We start from the raw sequence: 20,949 nt of genomic DNA, 5'->3' as shown, positions 1-20,949 counted from the left end.
ATATCCATCTCTCCCTCTTGTATATTTGTATGTTGGATGCTATTAAAATGATGGTTTTTCCCATTCTCTAGTATAAAATCCAGGTGTGTAAGAGTGAAATCAGAATGATCCACATTGTTTTATCAATGAGGAGAGAAAATGATGAAGAGGAAAAAAAGGGAGAGTTTCAAAGAGAGAGTGTATGTGAGTGAAAGAGGGTAACAGCCATGAAATGTACTTTGCAATGCTCTAAATAAAAGCTCTCCTGGTAATCTGAGAGAAATCCATTTTCTAGGCAGTAGTTTTTTCTCCTTTGGTTTGTTTTGGGTAATCTCTTGGCCAGGGATGCTCAGTCAGAGTCCGTGCCACGGAGCGATTCAAAGAAAAGAAGAAGTACCAGAAACAACTGTCAGCCACACACAACAGATAAGTATTCAGTGATTTCTGACAATCCCCTTCTTACATCACCCCCTTGTTTACATGTGCACAATTACGCCACTCTGGAAGGGTGCCATGCCTCTCCACAAATCTGCGGTTTTAGGACAGGGCTCTCTCTGTGATGCAGTGCCACTAAAGGAGCTCTGTTTAATGTAACACCTTCCAGTCTTAGATAAACCACCCCGCTCCTCCCCTCCTAAATCCTGGGGTGGCCTTTAAACTGGTCATTCTCATTATTCTGAAAAGAGCGTCACAATCTGGGGTCCAGGAAGGATGTGGAGGCACGCACAGACATGCCAGATGTGGATGTAATCTAGATTAAAGTTTGGATTAAAACCCCCACAGGCAAACGGGTTACTGCTTAAAGCTCAACTTCCTCCAATTGGTTGAAATTTGATTTTGCTTTTGTTTACCTCCGCAGATTCCCAGTGATTCCAGTTGAAAACACTTTTGGTGCATTGTGGGGTCGATATCCCGTATGACATCTCATCTCAGCAGCTCCTATGGGATTTACAGGCACCGTGGATTTTCTTCCTGCTGTAACATATGGCCCACAATATATCCATCTAAATAAGGCAATCCACCTTTGCATGATGAGATATGATGGATTACTGAGTAAATTCATTATCCATCTGCATGCTCAACGGCTAAAGAGACACTGATATCATAAGTATAAGTATATGCCTTGTCCTTTAACAGGAGGGAGCTACTCATACGGGCCATAATTCTAAAAACAGATTAATCCTCATTTAAGCAATAACGATGCACATCAGGAAATAAATATGCTTTGATAGTGCTTTGATCTGATGGTGGCATGACAGGCACAGCTGAATTGCTGAACCCACTCTGTCTACTACTTCACAGGGATGCCTCAATGTATGAGAGGTGGGGTATGCCCTGGACAGGTCTCCACTATATCGCAGTCTACCTAACATGAGACAAACAACCAGTCACACTCACACTCACTGGAGTACCTAATGAAAACCCACTCAGGGTCAATATGCAAGCTCACAAGGCCCCAGTCATCATTCAAACCAAAAACCTTCTTACAGTGCTCACTGTTACACCACTATGCTGCCTCTGTTTAGCAGTCATGCTAAGCTAATTGCCTTCTGGCTGTAGCTTCATTTATAACAAACATAGCATCTATTTTTTTTATCTATCTCACAGAACGGAATCAAGTGAATTGTCATAAAATGCCAATTTTATATTATCTGATTATGTTGTTTTTTTTATAGATGAGCAGTTAAATAATCTGTCAGTATGCGAGTTGGATAGTAATACTGAATGCAGACAAGCTTCCTCACAACCGCCTTCTAGTTCATTGACTAATATAAAGAATAACTCAAATATTTATGTTCCACAAGATTTTTTATGTTAATGACCTTTACTGAACAGATATATCTGGCAAACATCTTCCAACAAGCATCCTGTTATTTATCAGTAACCATCATGATCAAACTATGAGCGCTGCACATGCAAATCATGCTCGGTCACAGGCTTTTCCCTGCTCATGAGAGTTACAGTGTAAGTAATAACTTCAATGATTCATTCCTTTCCCTACTTAAACCTCTCATTATATTTACACTTGATGAATGATTGAACTTACTGACTACCCTCAAACTTTAACTGCTGGAAATTAATGAGTGTTTTTAAGCTCTCTCTCTAAACAAATGAGGGTAATATCGTAAGCCTATTAAGACGCAAAACTGGATTTATTGGTAAGAATTGCACAACTGTTTCCCAATTTAAAGAAAAAAAACTCTCAAATCCCTAAGCTAAGATAATTAATGCACATTTTATTGAGTAAGCTTTTAAACAGACTCATTATTACTTGCACACACATACATAGAGGGGCAGGTTCAGGATCTCCTGTGTCTCCTTCAGTCTGCGGCCCCTTACACACATTGTTGCTGCTCTCTATGACTGAATAACGGTGCCTTCCTCTGTGTATGGCTACATGTTTCCATCTTTATTACTCCTTCATTTGTTCTCACATTCTCTCTTTATTTTCCACTCCTTTCTTAACTTAATTTACATGGCTGCTAAGCTGAAACCATCCATTTATCAGAGTAAAGCACCAGTGCACAACAGCATTACACATAATACATTTCATATGTAATTTATTTCAGAAGTTAGGCCATGTAAACAGATCAATCAAAAGTTTGTAACGGCATCTTTCTCTCTGTGTTTCACATAAACAGACAAATGCTCTCCCGCACACCTACTCATGTTGCAAATGGAGGTTTTAGTGGGAGTATTTCTTGCTCATTGAGCGTCTGAAGGTCGAAAAGGTCACTGCATGCATTCATTGTTACCATATTGTGGGTGTTAGAAAACCCTTTGAGACTGTGATTAAGAAGGCTGCACAAACCAACTTAACTTGCACGTGTGTGTGTGTGGTAGAGGTGTTTTTGCTCATGGATGCTCAGCAGATACACCAGATGGATCGTCTGTCATGTGTGTCATCTGCCCTCCTCTCAGAGCTCTGACTTAAAAAAAATATCCTGGCAAACAGTTTGAAAGAAAAGGGAACAAGTATAGTGCAAATCAGCTTGCTCACCTTGCTGGTTTCACCCACAGTAAATCATCCAGCCTGGGGGAGAGTTTTTAAACGCCACTCATTGACTCACTTCTGTGGTCTTTACAGCATGTTTCTTGATTCCTGCTGCCTCAAACAGAGTGAAGCAGCTGCTACAGCACATTAAAAATCAGCAATATTATTGTTTGCACTTGCATTTAGTCAACCAGCAGTAAAATAATATTATAACATTCATGCAGTTCTGTTGCATACAGCTGCATCCAGAGAGACTTCAACCTCACCAACAAAGTGACTGAGCTCACTGATTGTTGCTGCATGCTGTAGAGACCAGTCTGCAACAATCCAAACCCCCAAAGATATGAGCGGCAACTGGAAGTGAGGCTGAAAGCAGGGCTGTTTAAAATTCATAGCCAGCTTTACTTTCATCCTATTTATACGTACTGATGGTGGCTCAGCAACAACAGTTAAGTGCTGCTGTGTTATTAGCAGAATCTAAGGTGTGTGTTGTGAGAAGTTTTGTAATTTTCATAGTGAAACCAGCACTTGACTTTCAGTGTTCTTCAACCATGAATTAAAAAAAGGATTAAGAAGAGATATTGTGTGCTTGTCAGAGACAAGTGAAGAGAAGCTCTGTTTGTCCCCTGTCCTCAGGTGTCATTAGTGAACGTGAACATTTCAAGTGTAAGTGACTCAACAGTTAAGAAAGTTAATGCTGTAGACACTATACAGTCATTCTCAGGAGGCAGAAATTATGATGAACTGAATTTTAAACATTACAGGTTATATTTAGAAAACAACATCATAGGTCAGTGTTTTCACACATTATACAACAGAATGCATCTTGCAATGTGCATCAGATAATACCAACTATACTGTATATAACATTTTCCTCACTGTGAGGTAATGCATCCACTTCCCACTTAATGTCCCATCATTTCATGTGTTTAAGGCCATGCTGTAAAATGCCACCACTTGTCTTTTTTTCTCACAATTGTCTTCTTGAAATTTTTTCCTGTCATAAGATATGATCGGTCTGTGTTTGCTCCCTGCCTTTTAAATCAGGATGGATGCACACACACACAAGATCCCTGATAAGACATGGATCCAATTAAACCACAGACTCAGTATATAAGAATAGAAACCCCTATAGAGGCCATATCCCACCATCTACAAGCAGAGCACATGCCTCAGACTGCAGATGTAGAATTTAATCAGCTCAACAAGTCTTCAAGGAGTCATGGAGTGTATTATCCTTCATATTTAAAGGACTGTGCTGGAAGTGTACCCCTCTGTAGGGACGCTAGTGGATAAAAACCTGTTTGTCAATGAAAAGCAAGGGATGAGTTGTTTTTCAGGATTAATATGAGATGTGAAATATGAAAGCTGGTTCTTTTCGATTCAGGAAAGGTGTGGTAAAACAACTGGAAGTCAGATCCAATATTTGAAAGAGAGAAATAGACAGAGAGGCAAGATATCAGGAGCCAGAAGAAGAGAAGGAGTGTCTTTATCTTCTGTCTCATCTAATGCCAGGCACATTTTTCAGCCGAATTATGTTCTCAGACTGAGAATGAGCTTTTTATGTAATGTCAACTTCACCTCGATAATCCACTCCACTTTGTATTAGCAGTGTGTACACAAACACACTTCCAGAATAAGAATAAACCATAAGAGATTAACACACACACACACACAGTAAGTACCTGAGAAAGCTCAGCAGGAAGACAGCTCAAGTAACTGCAACAAAGCTAATAATGAAAACTAAAGTCCTTCTCAGATGAGACTTTTCAAATGAATCATTATTCCAGAGCTCTACTCCGCAAGGTTTGCTTCAGCTATGAGGTATGACAAAAGAGCAGCTCACTGGGAGAAATAACGCAGCTCAAAACAAGGAAGATAGAATTTATATTAAAGGAATAACAGGCGAGATGAAATCTAATGGTTTGGAATCTCCCTCAGGATTGCAGGTGCTGCAGGTTTTGAGATGTTTCTGAATCACATTTATAAGTAACCAACTAAAGCTCTGACTCATTATGTGTGTGTCATTTATGTGTGAGTACGGTGTTGTTGAATTATGTGAAGAGTGAATATCCACCTTGTGATGAATATACTAATTGATGAGAGATTTGTTTAATGTAATCACATTATTTTCAGCTTTATATTTCTCTTAAATGATCATGAGGAGGAGATGCTACCAAACTCAGGGGAGTTATCCCCTTGTGAAATCACAGAAAAAAACACACACTCCAGCAGCAGCTGATCCTCCTCGTTAAGCCCCGTCTCTTCCTCTTTTTGTACCTGTAAACACCTCCGGACTTCCTGGAAACACCCATCTAATCCATCTAACCCATCTACACACCACCAGGTGAGGAAAATGATGAATGTATTTCAATGAGCTGCTTTTTCTTTTGCAAATGAAAGTAAATGTAGCGTGATTGCATGTTAAACTCTATTAGATGTTAAGAAAATTGCTCTGGGAAACAAGAGGCTGGAATGGATTTACTGGTGCTACACCTTTGCTTGTTGTGGTGTTACGGTGAGAGGGAACACTCATCTGTCTCAATTTGCTGCCATCTGGAACCACATGCATCTGTTAGTATCTAATGAGGATATCAGCTGTCCAAATATATCAGCAGAGTGCTATTACATGTCTCACATTTAAATGACTAAGCAAAAATAAATTGATGATAAATTGAAAAATTGATGTAGTTTGAGGAAAAAGAATTGCAGCACATAACTTGCCTAAGTTCTTGTTCTTACGCTGGTTCACATGTTTATTAGTGAGGCTCAGAGTTTGGGGAGTGTTTGTTGCGTGGGCCGCACATTCTTGGAAACGCCACTGATTACAGTTCTCCCCACAGCTTTATTAGTTTGTGTGGCCAGTAGGTGACCTAAGCCCAGACGGCCGGTTGGCTGGCTCCCCTCTTCATCATCAACAACACTGCCATCTGGGTAAGCCCACACACACCTGTGCTTTCTGGTAAAGTGCCACAGAGAGGCAACCACAGGCTGAGGTCAGGGTGAGGGGCAGAAAAGGCTGCAGGCATGATGCTGTGCTGTGCAAGAAGAGATAGTGATTACAAAAGACTAAAAAAAATAATAATAAAAAAACTTAAGAAACTTAAAAATTCAAACCATTACCAAACTAATGCAGTTCATGTGGAGACGGAAACTGGAATTAAAGATTCTAGTGATGATACCTGCAGCAAGCATGAGCACCTTTGACACTAATTTGACACAATTGTTGCCCTGCATTGTTTTGTTGCACTATAAAGCATGGTAAGTCTAATTAATAATAAATTAATTTAATGTAAGCATCTAAGCATTATCTGAGTGTACAGCATTAGCCAACATTAAATGTGTGGGCAACAGAATAAATCTTTTGTTGTAAACTGTTGTAAACTAGAAAGTTGATACTCAATGCAAGCTTCATTTGATTGGAAGACACTATTAGCGTAATGTGGCAAACTAGCATGCAATTACATCCATTTACCCGGTAGATTAAGATGAACTTTGTTAATCCCCATAGGTAAATTAGGTTGTTATAGCAGTATATACAAGTGATAATAAATATAATAAATACACTTACATGCACATACACAGCAACTCTCATAAATACACAGCTATTGTAGGAAGGCAGGAATGATTTCCTTTACCGTTCCTTAGAGCAGCGAGGTTGCAAAAGTGTGTTGCTGAAGCTGCTTCTCATTTTGTCCAGAGTGTTGTGGGTGGGCTGGGAGGGATTGTCCATGAAGGAGGTATAGACTGTGCTTTTCTACTAATGACCAAGTAACCTCTCCATGGGCCTGAGAAAGGAAGATCTTGCAGAAGTGTGGAAAAAAAACTGCCAATGAAAAGACATACATGCAAATTTCTTGAAATATGTTTAAAGAACCTCAAACTGTACTTACCAAGTGTGGTCTGGTTCTAATTTCTCTACACCTGGACTGAATATATTCATTCATTCTCACAAAAAATAGCCTGGGGAGGTGAGGCAGATTGGTTAACAACACACCTGTTTGTGTGCCTTGAATTAACAGGTATCCTCATCACAAAGGTCAAATCGAAGAGCCCTCTGGGCATGTTTTGGCTGAGTTTGTGTGTCTGCAGAATTTCTGACAAGGCTGTCAGTTGCCCTCCCAAGGAAAGCTCACTCCAATCCCCCTGGGCCACTTTCCTTTTTATTCACTAGAATAATTCACACTCAGCTAAAAACAAAACCCACTGCCAAACATGCTGGGGGCTGAGAGTCTGGATATGGATGAAAAGATACCTGCAAGTTATCAGGGTGTGCAGATGTGGAGTGTGTGCTGCAGTGCATGTGGGTATGTGTGAGGTGGGAGAGCGTACATGATTTGGTTTTTAAGTAGGTTTGAATCCTAAATGATCATTGACTAAGCCATATTTTGGAGAGGACAGAGTGGAGAAGGTGCTGTGGGGCAGTTTTACAGGACATGACTAGCTTTAAAATTACAGCTACAAGCTGTTGTTGCTACAAGCTGCAAAGACAAAGGCTGAAGGCTAGCTGCAAAGAAAACAACAAAGTCATAATAAAAACTCTTGATGTGTGTGTGTGGCAGGCCTCCAGCAGGATCTGGACTAAATGTCTTTTCTCGCAGACAAATACACAAAGATTGCTTGTAATAGTTTGCCAGACATTTGGCACCACCACTAATCAAAGAGCATGAATGAGCTGCAGCCAATGCCAGCAAAGTGTCACCGCATGCACCCTCTCGTTTTTTTTTTCAATGACCTTGACTCATCATGCAATCAAGTGTCTGATTGCATCACGAACACACACACCCTGATTGGCTTGTATGGCAACAATTACTGTACAGCATGTGAGAGTGGCTGTCGGACGCATTCAGGCAGCATCAGGGTTCAGAGACGTTGTCTTGTGTAACAGCTCAAGCTGTAACCAGCTTTGAGCTGGTGTGAGTTGTAGTAAATGCAAATCTGACACCGCACTGGTGCATGTTTGCACACGGTAGTATTGTTGGATTAAATATTGTTCACTACTGTTGTTTTTCTGTGGAGGTTGGGCTGTAAAATACAGCGGTGGACATACAGGAGCAAGCATGCAACTATAAGACTGGTTACATCATGTACTGTATATAGCTGTCCACTAACAGGGTTCTATAAAAGAAACTCTATTACATGGTTATTGCATCACTGACTTGCTGAGCTGTTTACAGAAAAAAACAAGAAATAAATAACAACAAAGTAAAGTGAATTCTTAGAATTAGATTTTTGTATACATTTATAAAATTACAATATTTCCATTTGGTGTTGTAGCATAAGACGTGATAAAAAAAATGTTATGTTCATGGAAAGGTCCAGCAGCATGTAGTCTTTCGCACATTGTATGGACAGCATTCATAAGCACAAAGTTCAGAGAGTATACCACAGAACATGAATTCTTTAGGATTTGTATGTTGACATCTGGGGGCTGATGCACAAACACGTCTGCCTCAGCAGGAATACAGATGTGAATACTGTAAAGGCAGGCATAAGAGGAGTCCAACCTTCTCTGGAGTGGTGTGTGTGTGTGCTGTATCAGGCCTTAGCAGCACACATTTATTATTCAGAAGGTGTTCATCTCCATCTATACCACTGCTCTACCTTTCCCAGTCATCCCCACCATAGATTTATAATTTATCACCCATGCCCATAAATCTTTCATTGTTTTTGGAACACCCATTGGGATGTATATTTCAGTATTCTGTGCACCAAGTAAAGCTCTTCTATGAAAGTATAACTCTGAAAAAGACACGGATAATTCCCCTTATACTATTATGTAACACACAAATGTCCTAGAGATCCAAAGTATTGTCAAAATTATTGCCGAGGGTGTTGGACAGATGCAAGAGATTGATTTGTTATTCCACCCCCCGCCTGTCCCTCTAAGCTGTAATATACCTAAGCAGAGCTGCCACACTGTGACCTTCACCACAATACAGCCGAGGAAAGTTTAAAAACCACTGAAAATAAGGCTGTATATAGTCTTCCAGTACAAGCATATAAAATCTGCCTATATTAATTATTAGTATGCAAATGACAGCCCAGAAGTCACCTCTAGTTTTAAGTGCTTTGTGTTGTGACTGTCCTAGAGGGCCGGATGTGATTGATTGACCATAAAGAATAATTTGTTGCTCTATTAAAACAACACTAGGGACTATCTTTGCCGCTGTCTGCTGACTCAGGAACCCTCCCAAACTTGGCTGTGTCCTCAGTACCAATCTGGCACACCACGAGCCTTGGTGCTGTGCCTCTTTAGTGAACTGTAAAGCTCATAAAAGTGACAGTTCATGAGCTGAATTAGTAGTTTGCGAAAGTTTTTTGGCAGCTTCCTCTACTATGGTTAAACTAAATTTATGAGGAGTTTGCCTGAGTTTGTGAGACAATGAAGCAAACCAACTGTAAACTGAAAACCTCTTCTATCTGCAAGCTTCTGTTTCACAGACGGATTTTACAGGCTAATTATTCACCAAAAGGACACACATTACACAGGCTGCTGTCAGATAACACAACACGTTCATATCTAAAACTTCACTACACCTAGAAAAATGTCATTATTCATTTGTTAGCCAGTTTAAGCCAGTTTAAGAATAGTCTTTTCATTTCTAAATAAAAATAGATGTCTGCTTGAAGGATCAGCACACACCTGGAGTTTATTCATAGTAAACAAATTTTGCTTTGCGAGGGCTTACACTGTGAGACCCTTCTGACCGACCTTGCTGTTTTCACCTTTGTGTGTGTGACACATTGTAACACATTGATCATCAGAGGATTCATGTTCGCTGTTTGTGAGCCTGCAGCAAAGATGTGAACATAAGGAAACTTATCACTTATGAAAAGATTCACTGAGCACCCCGCTGTGTTGACTTGCCCCATGCAGAACATTGTCGTACAAGCAGATGAACTTCCTCCTGTGGGTGCATATCATGTTCTCCTTTATACAAACTCTTTACAAAATCGTAGCAAATTACAGATGTCTGTTCACATGTTAGCATGTCGCTTTACTTAGATGGCGCTGATATAAACTAGACTAGCTGAGACTTTTACTGCCAAGTAAACATGTTATTTTTTATATGATGAACTTTCCATGGCTTGTGTTTGTGTTGTGTGGCCACCCTTTTAGAGATGAGTCTGTAATCTATTGTTATAAAAGGGAATTAATGTGATCTCTAATTCTGCTGACTGAAACAGTTTTAATATCAGTCCCATTTGTTACCCTGCCCTGCAATTCAATATTGTAACTGTCATTCAGAGGACTTTAAATTTGTTATTGCAAATTGTCTGGTCTGCCTTTGTAGCCCCATGTGGACTGTCCTGAACCTGTCCAGCTTGTACCCTCCCTCTCGCCCACTGATTGCTGTAATAGACTCCAGGTTCCCCACAGATGGTGAATTGTCTGGGTTTTATCAGTAGGCTACATCACTGTGACACTCCGAGTGTCATTTTGTGTAAAAGGTTGGTGGGTGCATGGGCGCTGCCTGCCACGCCAGGGGCCAGGGTTTGATTCCCTGACGGGGAGCCACTGGAGGACTGGTGAGATCGATCCGATTTTCTTTTGTTCGTTTTTTGTTTTGCTGGTATACCAGAAGGGAAAGCAGTCACTCTTTTGTGTTTACCTTTTTTTCTCGTGTTTTTTTGTGGATTATCTTTGTTTGACCACACTGGTCAAACAAGATAATCCACAAAAAAACACTAGGAGGCTGCTGAACGCGACCGAAATTTTGTTTGGATTGGCAATTATTTTGATTTTGGTTTATAGGAGATGGGTGTGTAAATATGTATGGCTTTGTGAACTTTGGCATAATCCTAATATATGATTTCACTGAGTGTCCTGTCTGATGTGTTTTCTGTTTATAAAGACATAAAACAACAGAATATAAAAACACAGTATGCCAAACGAATCTCAGATACATAAAGGTGTATTCTGTACTTTTGGCAGAGTATGCACCATCATTCCATTGTCATGCATAATGTGTGTGTTATCAGCGAATGGAGTGTCTTTGGTGTCTCTGCAGTGCTGAGTCAGAATAATGGCAGTGCCTGCTTACGTCATTGAACTGGCCAATCAGAGCAGACTGGACTTTAAGCGCATGAGTGGTGACCTCCCTAAATCCTTGTTTTTACTACAAATGTGTGGGAAAAAAATGTAAGTCGTCACCTTAACAGGCTACAACGAGAAGAGGAAGTGATTGTGTCAAGTGCATGATAAGATCACATTCCTGGCTCAGACCTGCTTCTTTTCTTATTGGTGGTAATAGGATTAACACACCTGCGCACAGATACGCACAAGTACGGAAGAGGATTCACTGGAAAAAAACAAGAAAAAAACAAAAGGTCACACACAAGGCTTTATTCTGAGAATTCTGACTTTTCTTCAGAATCTCTGAATTCTGAGAATAAAGTCACGACCTTTTGTTTTGAGTGGCCCTAATCCTCTTCCGTACACAAATTTACAAAACAACTGATAAAACTTGACCTATGTGTGCCTGGTTAGCTGCTCACATGTGATCATCAACATTTCGCTGCACATGTTTTTTTAATCTCTTTGTTGTCCCCCTTCCTCTCCTACCTGTGTCTTTCATTTCCATGCTTTAACCCTGCACTTTCTGATCCTCAGTCCAGGTATGTTGCACAGTTTGCTGCCTACAGAAAGAGCATGAGATGGCTTCATACTGATCATAACAGGTAAGACCGTTTGAGTCTGTGACACAGACTGTGGATTTTGCTTTGCTTCACTGTGATTTGTATTGGGAGCATTTGGGGTCATGATCCAGATTTAGGTCTGACCTCTTTTAAGTCAGAGCACACAGAATGTGGGTAGTCTCCATAATTAAAATGATTGAAAAATCCTTTGTAATCAGCACTCCGACGCGTTGTTTTACTACATGTATTACACATTTTTGATCAACACAAATAGGAAGTGAGTTAAATCCTATCATGCATGGTAAATCTGATCTGCCTTCATGGCCTGTAGCCAAAAGACATAACACATTTTTTACAATGGCATTTGTTGTCTTTGCTAGTCTTGACTAAATACTGTAAATGTAGTATTTAGTTACTATTTCTTAAAGGTTATTCAACGTTTATGAGAGGGACCTTTGTTCATTCAGTAAATGATCTACCACTTTAATATGGATAGGTTTACCTTTGAAACATCTAATCCAAGAACAGAATTTTCAGTACCAGGAAACATAAAGGAAGAGTGATCTCCATTCTGGGCCAACTGCTGTTTTATGTTTAGTTCGTGGCAGATTCATTAGAAAGAAGTCATGCATGGCTCATAAAGAAGACACTGTAGCAGATATGGATTAATCCATCCCTCCCTCCGAGCTCTCCGCTACAGATAAAGCCTATATACAGTAAGCTCCTAACATACAAGCAAAAATGCATATTGGAAAATAGATGGTTAAAAGCTTCATGATGTATTTCTCAAGAATTAAGCTCCATTGCAAGTGTTCTGATAAGTGCACTGCAAAAAGCTCTGACATTACTACATGCAGTGTAATGATTAATCAATATTGTTTGCTAGAATGAACAATTTATTGTGTAAATATCCTTAGGTAGACTTAAATTAGAAAAAGAAAACCTGGGGGGGTGTCTCTTCATTAATAAATAGCTAAAAGCACAAGAACCAAACATAGAGGAAATGGATCAGTTCTTATTCTTTGCCGATGACAATAAAAATAAAGATAAAATAAGACTGAAAAATGATAATAATAACATGGCATCCTTGTACTTCCTTAGGTGTTTGAGCATTGCTGCAGCCCAACATGGAGTCTCCAGTGAAGGCTCAGAGAAGAAGAGTAGCTGTGACACCACCATCAGCAGCCCCTGACAGTGGCTACGCCTGGTTCATCCTGCTCTCGTGCTTCCTTGTCTTTGGTCTGACCTTTGGGGTCATTAAGGCCTTTGGTGTATTCTATGTAGAGATACACCAATACTTTGAAACCACAGCAACAGGAACATCATGGATTACCTCCATTGCTGTGGCCACTATTCATATTGTGGGTAACTATCACCAGTTTCTTTTGTTCTATTTTATGCAGGTTCATAGCTTTTTCTTAGATAATTCAGCACTGGTGCAGACTTCTTACCACTAGATGGCTCTCTCAGACATCTCAGAAATGGTACTTAAACCATTAGGAAAGTACAATAGGATCTAATTGCGAGTACTTTGTTGTGATGGTTTACACAGACAGTGGGGGATAATATTACACTGTGTTTGCTATTCACCATTTACAAAATAAATGGCATAATACCATCTATGGACTTCATACTGCAGCCGACCTGAATGGATTTACATGTTTTTATAGGCATGTTTTGTGTGTTCTCCTGCAGCTCCAGTTGCATCAGCCCTGAGCGCTGGCTACAGCCACCGTTCTGTGGTGATAGCTGGTGGACTGATATGCAGTGGAGGAGTTGTTTTAGGGGCTTTTGCTCGTAACCTGGCTGACCTCTACCTAACAGTGGGGTTCCTAAATGGTTAGTAATTGAAAGCACACACACACAAACTTAATGCTAAAATACAGAGAGTGACATTGTCTTTTTGTGTTGAATGTAGGTTTTGGTTATGCTTTAACTTGGACTCCCACAGTGACCATGCTGGGTTTGTACTTTGAGAAGAGGCGTCCCGTGGCAAATGCCTTGGCAAGCTCTGGAGAGTGCATCTTCACCTTTGTCCTCACACCACTCCTCCAGTTATTGATAGACATCTTCTCCTGGAGGGGTGCTTTGCTGATCTTAGGTGGTCTGCAGCTTAACCTGTGTGTGTGTGGGGCCCTGCTGAGACCCATGGAAGCCACCAGAGATGTTACTCCTGTCAGTAAGAGCAAAGCAGAGGAGGAAGGCCTGTCCCTAGAAGTGATTTCAAAAGAAGGAGAAGGACAAAATGAGATGGCAGATCAGTTGACAATTAATGCATGTGATGAAGACATTGAGGAGAAACCTAATTTAACCAACAGGAGGACTAAGGGGGCAGAACTAAGGACTAAAATCCTTCACTATGTAGATTACACCCTCATCACAAATGCTCGTTTCATGGTCTACTCTATGTTTGGGGTGTTTGCAGCCCTGGGTTTCTTTGCCCCAGGTCTGTTCCTGGTTCCATATGCTCGCAGTAAGGGGATTGAGGAGTACCAGGCAGCTGCTCTTATGTCCATCTCTGCAGTGTTGGACTTGTTTGGAAGGGTGTTTTTTGGTTGGGTTGCAAACCAGAAACTAGTAGAGACGGTATGTCAGTGTTACATGTTAAATGTGTCACATTGTTTGCTACTCATTGAAATTGAAATTTCAAACGACAACAGCTAATACGTTCTGTCTCCTTTGTTTCCTCCAACCAGGTGCAGCAGCTGACAGCCACAGTAATTCTGCTCGGCACTGTGTTACTCCTATGCCCACTGGCCTCCTCGTTCCCAGAGCTGGCTGCTTTTAGTGCAGCTTACGGCCTGGTGTACGGAGCCACAGTCTCCATCCACATCACTGTGCTTGCTGAAGTGGTGGGCGTCCAGAGGCTTGGAAGTGCGCTGGGATTTTTCATGCTCATACGAAGCAGTGGAGGCCTGCTTGGACCGCCCATTGCTGGTAAGCTTTGATAGTCAACTGCAAAAACAGAGTGAATCTACTGTGCATATCAAAAGGAAATGGATCTCAGTGTTGAGTAGTTGCTGCAGAATTCCCTGTGATTCATCCCACAGTGGCAGCAGCAAGCTAGAAATAAACATGAATTTGCACAGAGCATGGAGTTTACTAGAACTGCATAAAATTAAGGCAGGCTTTATGTATTTTTCTATTTGCAGAGCTTTCGAAAAATCTCAAGGTTACAGGGTGGTGGGTCGATTTCTTGGTGCAGTTCTTAAGGCTTCCACAATAGTGCTTATACACCATTCTGCATTGAAAGTACATCCCAGTGAGCCTCATTCAAACAAAATGAGATTTTGATACCCTTCTGACATGCAGCACCACCCTTCAGTTAATCATGGATTTTTTTTTTACTATCCCACAGGATCTCAGATTTTTATATTCAGACAGCAATTGGGTAAAATATTAAAGCATCATGATGCTTTATGGTTGTGTTAATTTCATGGCTGATTGCTTTCCAAGTATTCTTCTTTTTCCTGGAAAATGGAGTTTCTCCCCTGCTGACTTGTGACATTTTCATACACTGTGTCCTACAGAATGTCAGAGCAGCTGTGTAATAGCAAAAAAAAAGTTGAGTGGTGAAAGTCAGCTTATTTTACAAATGTCCAATAGGATTGTGTTTGTTGAACTTGTGGTGATATACAGTAACATATCACAAACACAAGGCTCATATTGCAACATTATTAAGTCAGTGCAAAATAATGATCAGCACATAAACATACAGTCATTTTTAGCTTTTTTTGCTTAAAGCTGATTGTGTGTAATTGTGTGTCTACTAAAAGTCTTACTACTGCCTAATGTGTCTTACCTCTACAAAAGGACAGTAGTGTTTGATTTTTGTGAGGTGGTTGAAATGGTGTACATTTACAGTGCATGCATGTGACTATGGTGCATATGTACTGGGGGCAGGATGTATATAGATATACAGTATATAGATATGTTAGCTGTACACAGACCATCTGCCTGCAATTATCTTCCCCTGGCACTCTTGGCCATGGTCTTACAAATTAGTGGCCTTTTTAACCTGATTGCTTAGGTTATGACCCAAATTCACACATAGCTCCTAACTATAGCAGTAAATACAGCCTGAAAAGCACCCAGCACGAGTTGGCACCTTCAGACACAGACACCCCTGCCAAAAAGCGCCTATCCAGCAATAAATCAGCTGGGGAAACCTCTCCAGCAGAGTGGAAAACAAAACACAACTACATAATTATAGTCTGGATGGTTCATAAGATGGCATTTATGGATTTCCACAAAGACTGACTGGGAGGCAAAATATATATAGATAGAGAGAACAATTTGAATTATTGAAGTGTGACTCTTAGTCCTATCTAAATTCCAAAGAACTCAGATATTCCTTTTTTCCCCCATTAGAAACAGAGTGAAGTCCAGTGTTACTGGGTGGATCATGTATTAGAAAACACTTTCTTCCTTCTCAGTGTTATATTGCTGAAAAACAAATTAGTATTAAAGCAATGCTGCCACATACAAATGTTAAATTAAGGAAAGTGCTAACGGCTGAAGCTGACCTCATATAAAGTTAAATGCTAATTGAAGTGAAGCAGATACAGATATAGCCGGTGGTGTCCTATTTTTAACTCAACTTGCCCGGTCTGACACAGACTATTTCTAACTTATTTACCATTCCTAGAGCACTTTTAATACTTTGAAGACCTGATAGTTGATGGATATTGAGGTTGCATCAAAGCATTCTAATTACGTTATTAATCCTATGGCATTGCTGCATTAGGATTAATTTTTATCTTCAATCCACTCCTTATCTCCGCCTCAGTCTGTTGGCCCGTTCATGAACCAATACTTTTCCTTTCAGGATTCTTCATTGACAAGATGAGAGATTATGGGACAGGTTTCCTCATGGCAGGAGTGGCTCTTATTGTCTCTGCCTTATTCTTGCTCCTCCTCCATCAGATGAACCGAAAGATGCGGGGCGCAGCCGCCAACAACCAGCCTGAGCACAGGGACAAAATGCAGCAGTGTGAAAAAGCTGAAGAAAAAGAGGAGGATATGACATGAACAACAGACATGTTTCTATTTTTTTTAAAAGCGCTGATGGATTTATGTTGTTTTTATCACATCATACCATAGAAAGTATTTACTGCTAGGAAATACTAAGATCCATCTATCCATTTGATACTATATAGAGAGTGGTTAAAGCAAGTAAGACTTTGATTCTAAATGAACTGTGCCATGTATTTAGTAATATGTTTGACAGTTTACTTGTAAGTGATGAAAGCAGTTTGTCATAAACATAAACACATTGTGTGTGACAATGTAATGTTAGCTCTTACAGCACTATACTTGACTTCCCCCACCCAGACTTGTTTTTTAACTATTCCTACTATTTGCACTGCTCTGGCTTAGTTTCAATGTGAGAGCCATTTGGTGCCCTTTTTGTTCCAAAATAAGATCCATGTAGTCCATTACAAAGGAGGGGACTTTTCCTCTTTATGGGTCATTTGAACACAGAAAACGCCCATATATAAAATGCAAAAAGGAAACTACAGATCCTCGACTAAACAGACTAAATGTTTTTTTCTAGTAGAAAGATATACTAACAAAAACTTGTTCAGTTGTTGCTGAAGGCTTTGCCTGTTTGCTGAGTTATCAAATTAAATTTTGACCATGGCTCCCTCTAGTGAAAAGATACTAATATTGCAATCTTGACAACCAAAAGATCAAGCTGAAAAATGCTAATATAATATACTGTATCAAACCAAAGAAGATTACAGCACTAAAAAGATGTACAGCTCTAAAAGCACAAATACACTGCTGAAACAATAAAATTAGCTGAAAATAATTTAAAGAATGACTTTAAGTTTGTCATTGCAGCCTGAATCACAGCACAGAAAAGCTTTTCCAATGTTCTCTTCTGCACAGTGTTTGGTATCTTTAATCACAGAGAAAACCAGCTTTCAAAACCCCAAAACAACATCGGCTACACATAAACATCTTCAACCTAGAATAATGCAAATATACAGTGAGGAGTGTACATAAACATGTCACTCTCCATAAACCTGCAATAACAAACTCCAAAGGAGGGTTTACAAACAGAGGCCCACACTGAAATCCCCCCACAGACTGAAAGACATACTACCAACACACTCACACAACTCACACACACACACACCAAGGAAAAGGACTGCGCAAAAGAAAACTTGCCACAACAAGAGAGCTGGTGACAAAATACCACATATCTTTGATCTTTTAGACAGGAACAAAGACATAATCCATGTTTCATAGGAGCTCTACATGAAAACCAAACACACACACTCACACAGACACACAGTGTGTGGTGGCAGGCTGCCAAGAAAGTGAAGAGGCTATCAGGAAAAGGTTACTGCAGGCTTAAATGGCTAGTAGAAAATATAAAGTTCATCTGAACAATACACAAAACAGTTATGTGTAGTTACACTGCATATATATGTTGACATGAAGATTGTCTTTACACTATGATCACGGGACTGTACCAAAATTATACTAGTCTGTGTCCTAATACCACCAAATCATCATCAAATACAGGTGATAAATGACCATTCACTGACTGTGTATCATCTGCCAATCAGATCAATAAACCATGTTTTTATCTCTGGCCTAAATGCATGTCTGAAAGAGAGGGAGAGCAGTTAGAATATACATTTGATCCTTCCACATCAATTACAATAAAGCAGAAAACAAAGCTGAAGTCTTGAAGTCTAACAGGACTTAACTGAAACGCCTCTTTGTCACTTTGACCCCACACTGGAACCCCTGGGCTCAGGGTCGCTATAGAAACAGCTGAAATAGTTTTCCCTTTTTTTTCCCCTGACCTCCGGGTCATGTTGAGGAATGCTGCAGAGCTACCTGAGTTGCAATGTTTAGTAGCAGAATAAGAGAGCTGAAAAAAATCAGAAGCAGAAATCAGAGAGGGAGGATAAGAAACCAGTTTGGAGAAAGATGAAAAAGAAAAATACAAAGAAGGAAACCTAAAACTGTGAAGAAAGAGGAGACAGAAAAGAAGCAATTACAGTATACTGGGTAAACCCTCAGAGCCAGCTGAGTACAGGCAGACTGTGCTCTTTGAGACATTAGAGGACAGAATAATAATACAAGAATAAAACAATCATGAAAGAGGAGCAGCTAACACAGGCATGACTGCAGGGACATGCTGGCTGATGAAAACTGATTACTACAGCTATGAAGGGTTAACCAGACTTCCACCTCCTGATTTTACTCCTGAAATTCTTAACTGGCACAAAGATGGACAGTTTCCTGTCTCGATGCTGATCTGAGCTGTCATGAAGTGACATATGTGTATTTGGGGCAATCTGACTGATTTTTCTAGACTATAATTAAACAAGCTGAGCTGCCAAGAATGTGCTCTGATGAAATTCTGTCCAACTTTCATTTTGACAATGACACAAAGTAAACACAAAGCCTTTCTGATGATGCTGGATTGGACTGTGTGAATGCTTTTTTTGACACTTCCTCTCTTTTTATCTGCACCTCTCCTGTTTTCTTTCTTTTTACCTTCATGCTGTGCCAACCCACACTTCCACTCATCAAGACCCTATCTATCGCTGTGTCTCACACACTTATAAAAATCACACAGCAACCGCAGACAGTAGAAATATGTGTTTTGGTATCACACAGACTCCTGCAGACTGTAATTGGATATTACCCATGTGAAAACTTTTCAGTTTCTGTGCTGATGTATCTGTTTGATAGTCTCATAAAGTGATGGCGTCCCTCTCTCCTTGTCCCTTTATGATCAAATAAATCACACAAAAGCCACAACATTGTTATTGTGCAGGCATCCATATTATATATGATATCATATGATATATGATATATATAAAAAGGATTTTCAATGAACTGCATGAGTCAAAGTGCCATAAATGTCTCAGAAGATGTGCAAAAAGCACAACACTAATGCAAACTTAAATCAACTCAGGAAAAAATACAGAAGGAGGCATTATTTAGAAGTGCGTTATACATGAATTGTATAAGTGTCACTTTGTGTCCTGTCCAAACCCAGCAGCCTGGTTCAAACCAACCAATCACAGCTGACCCCCCCCCCCCCACCTTTCTGGGTGAACTCTGACCCAGCTGACAACCACAATTTGGGATGAATGACTTCGACAGGCTTCTGCTTCAGGCTTGAGCACACTGACACAACTGCAGCCCACCAGAGTAGCCAATGGACGTTAAAGTGACACTAAAATGATAAGTGACCTGTTAGCTCGCCAGCAGTGTAGCTGGGTGCCATTGTTGTGAGGTAGCAAAGGAAGAGCTCCATGCTAAGCTAAAAAACAGTTTTTTAAACATTTAAACATTAATGAAGAATGATTCTCTGACCATTTTAATTTCAGGTGTATACACTCAGACAGAGATACAGTAAATACAGTGTATACATATTGCACCTTGTAAATGTCTTGTGTACACAGACAAAAACCACAGAGTATCAACACAACAAATCGTTTTGCATAAACTTCAGTTAGTCCTGAAAGCTCACATATTCCCTCCAGATGCTTAAGCTGGCCATCATTATGACACATATGCCAGGCATATTCCTTTTTGGCTTGTATATATTCATACTCACTGGTCCCATATAAACATCACTTGTGACTGAGGAGCTGCCCTGTCTGCTCAGCCGGATCTGTCTCTGGACAGCTACGAAATATTACACCATGAATCAGACTGGAATTAATCTTGACCATCAGAGAGTAGGCGCATGTGATATGAATTCCCCTGAGACGTGCAGACTTTCCCGCCTGCAGAAAGAGCTACAACGCATATTTCCCTGCACATGAAAGGAATTTCTGTTTCCAGTGGAGTGATTGTACATCAGCACACTTTATCACTGAGGTTTTCCTTCCTCTCTCGCTCTCTCTCTCTCTCTCTCTCTCCATGTCTAATTTCTGTCTCACATACAGCACTAACACTGTGTTTTGTTTCATTTGATGTTTGGAGTCAGCCCATATCCTGTCCATGAATTGTTATTTTTTTTTATATTCTTCTGTGCTTTAAATTCCAGGGTGATTCCATGGATAATGTATGTGAGAACACGTCTGGGAACAAAACTACACCGTCTGCTGCTGTAAACTGGGCAGCTAAATTCCATTCCACTGCAGCATACCAGGCAGGCCTCAAATCAAACACACAGTATTACCCGAGCAGCAAGTGTATCATTTCCTAAAAGAAAGATCTCTTTCTAAAAGAACAATTTCATGACGATTTGATATTGCCTAAAAAGGAAATGAAGAGGGTTGTTTTAATTGATCTAATACAAGGATATCTTACCACAATGGTTTGAACTGGTAAACACTTCTTGTCTC

The 20,949-nt window shown here is 40.1% G+C and overlaps 1 protein-coding gene across 2 annotated transcripts; it reads left to right on the top strand.

The window, feature by feature from the left end:
• Positions 1–11,532: 11,532 nt before the first annotated feature.
• Positions 11,533–16,985, top strand: LOC114437630 (monocarboxylate transporter 2). Of its 2 annotated transcripts, none has more exons than XM_028408442.1 (6): positions 11,533–11,659; positions 12,719–12,982; positions 13,313–13,456; positions 13,536–14,203; positions 14,314–14,554; positions 16,446–16,985. In XM_028408442.1, exons 2-6 carry the CDS (start codon positions 12,745–12,747, stop codon positions 16,646–16,648), a joined length of 1,494 nt encoding a protein of 497 aa, XP_028264243.1. In that variant the 5' UTR covers positions 11,533–11,659; positions 12,719–12,744; the 3' UTR covers positions 16,649–16,985. The 2 variants fall into 2 exon arrangements, with proteins under 2 accessions (XP_028264243.1, XP_028264242.1); XM_028408441.1 differs by lacking the exon at positions 11,533–11,659 and adding an exon at positions 12,223–12,333.
• Positions 16,986–20,949: the final 3,964 nt, after the last annotated feature.

This window comes from Parambassis ranga, chromosome 6, assembly GCF_900634625.1.
Source record: "Parambassis ranga chromosome 6, fParRan2.1, whole genome shotgun sequence".
NCBI lineage: Eukaryota > Metazoa > Chordata > Actinopteri > Ambassidae > Parambassis > Parambassis ranga.
The sequence above is the reverse complement of the archived record's forward strand: the minus strand, read 5'-3'. Positions and strand labels throughout refer to the sequence as shown.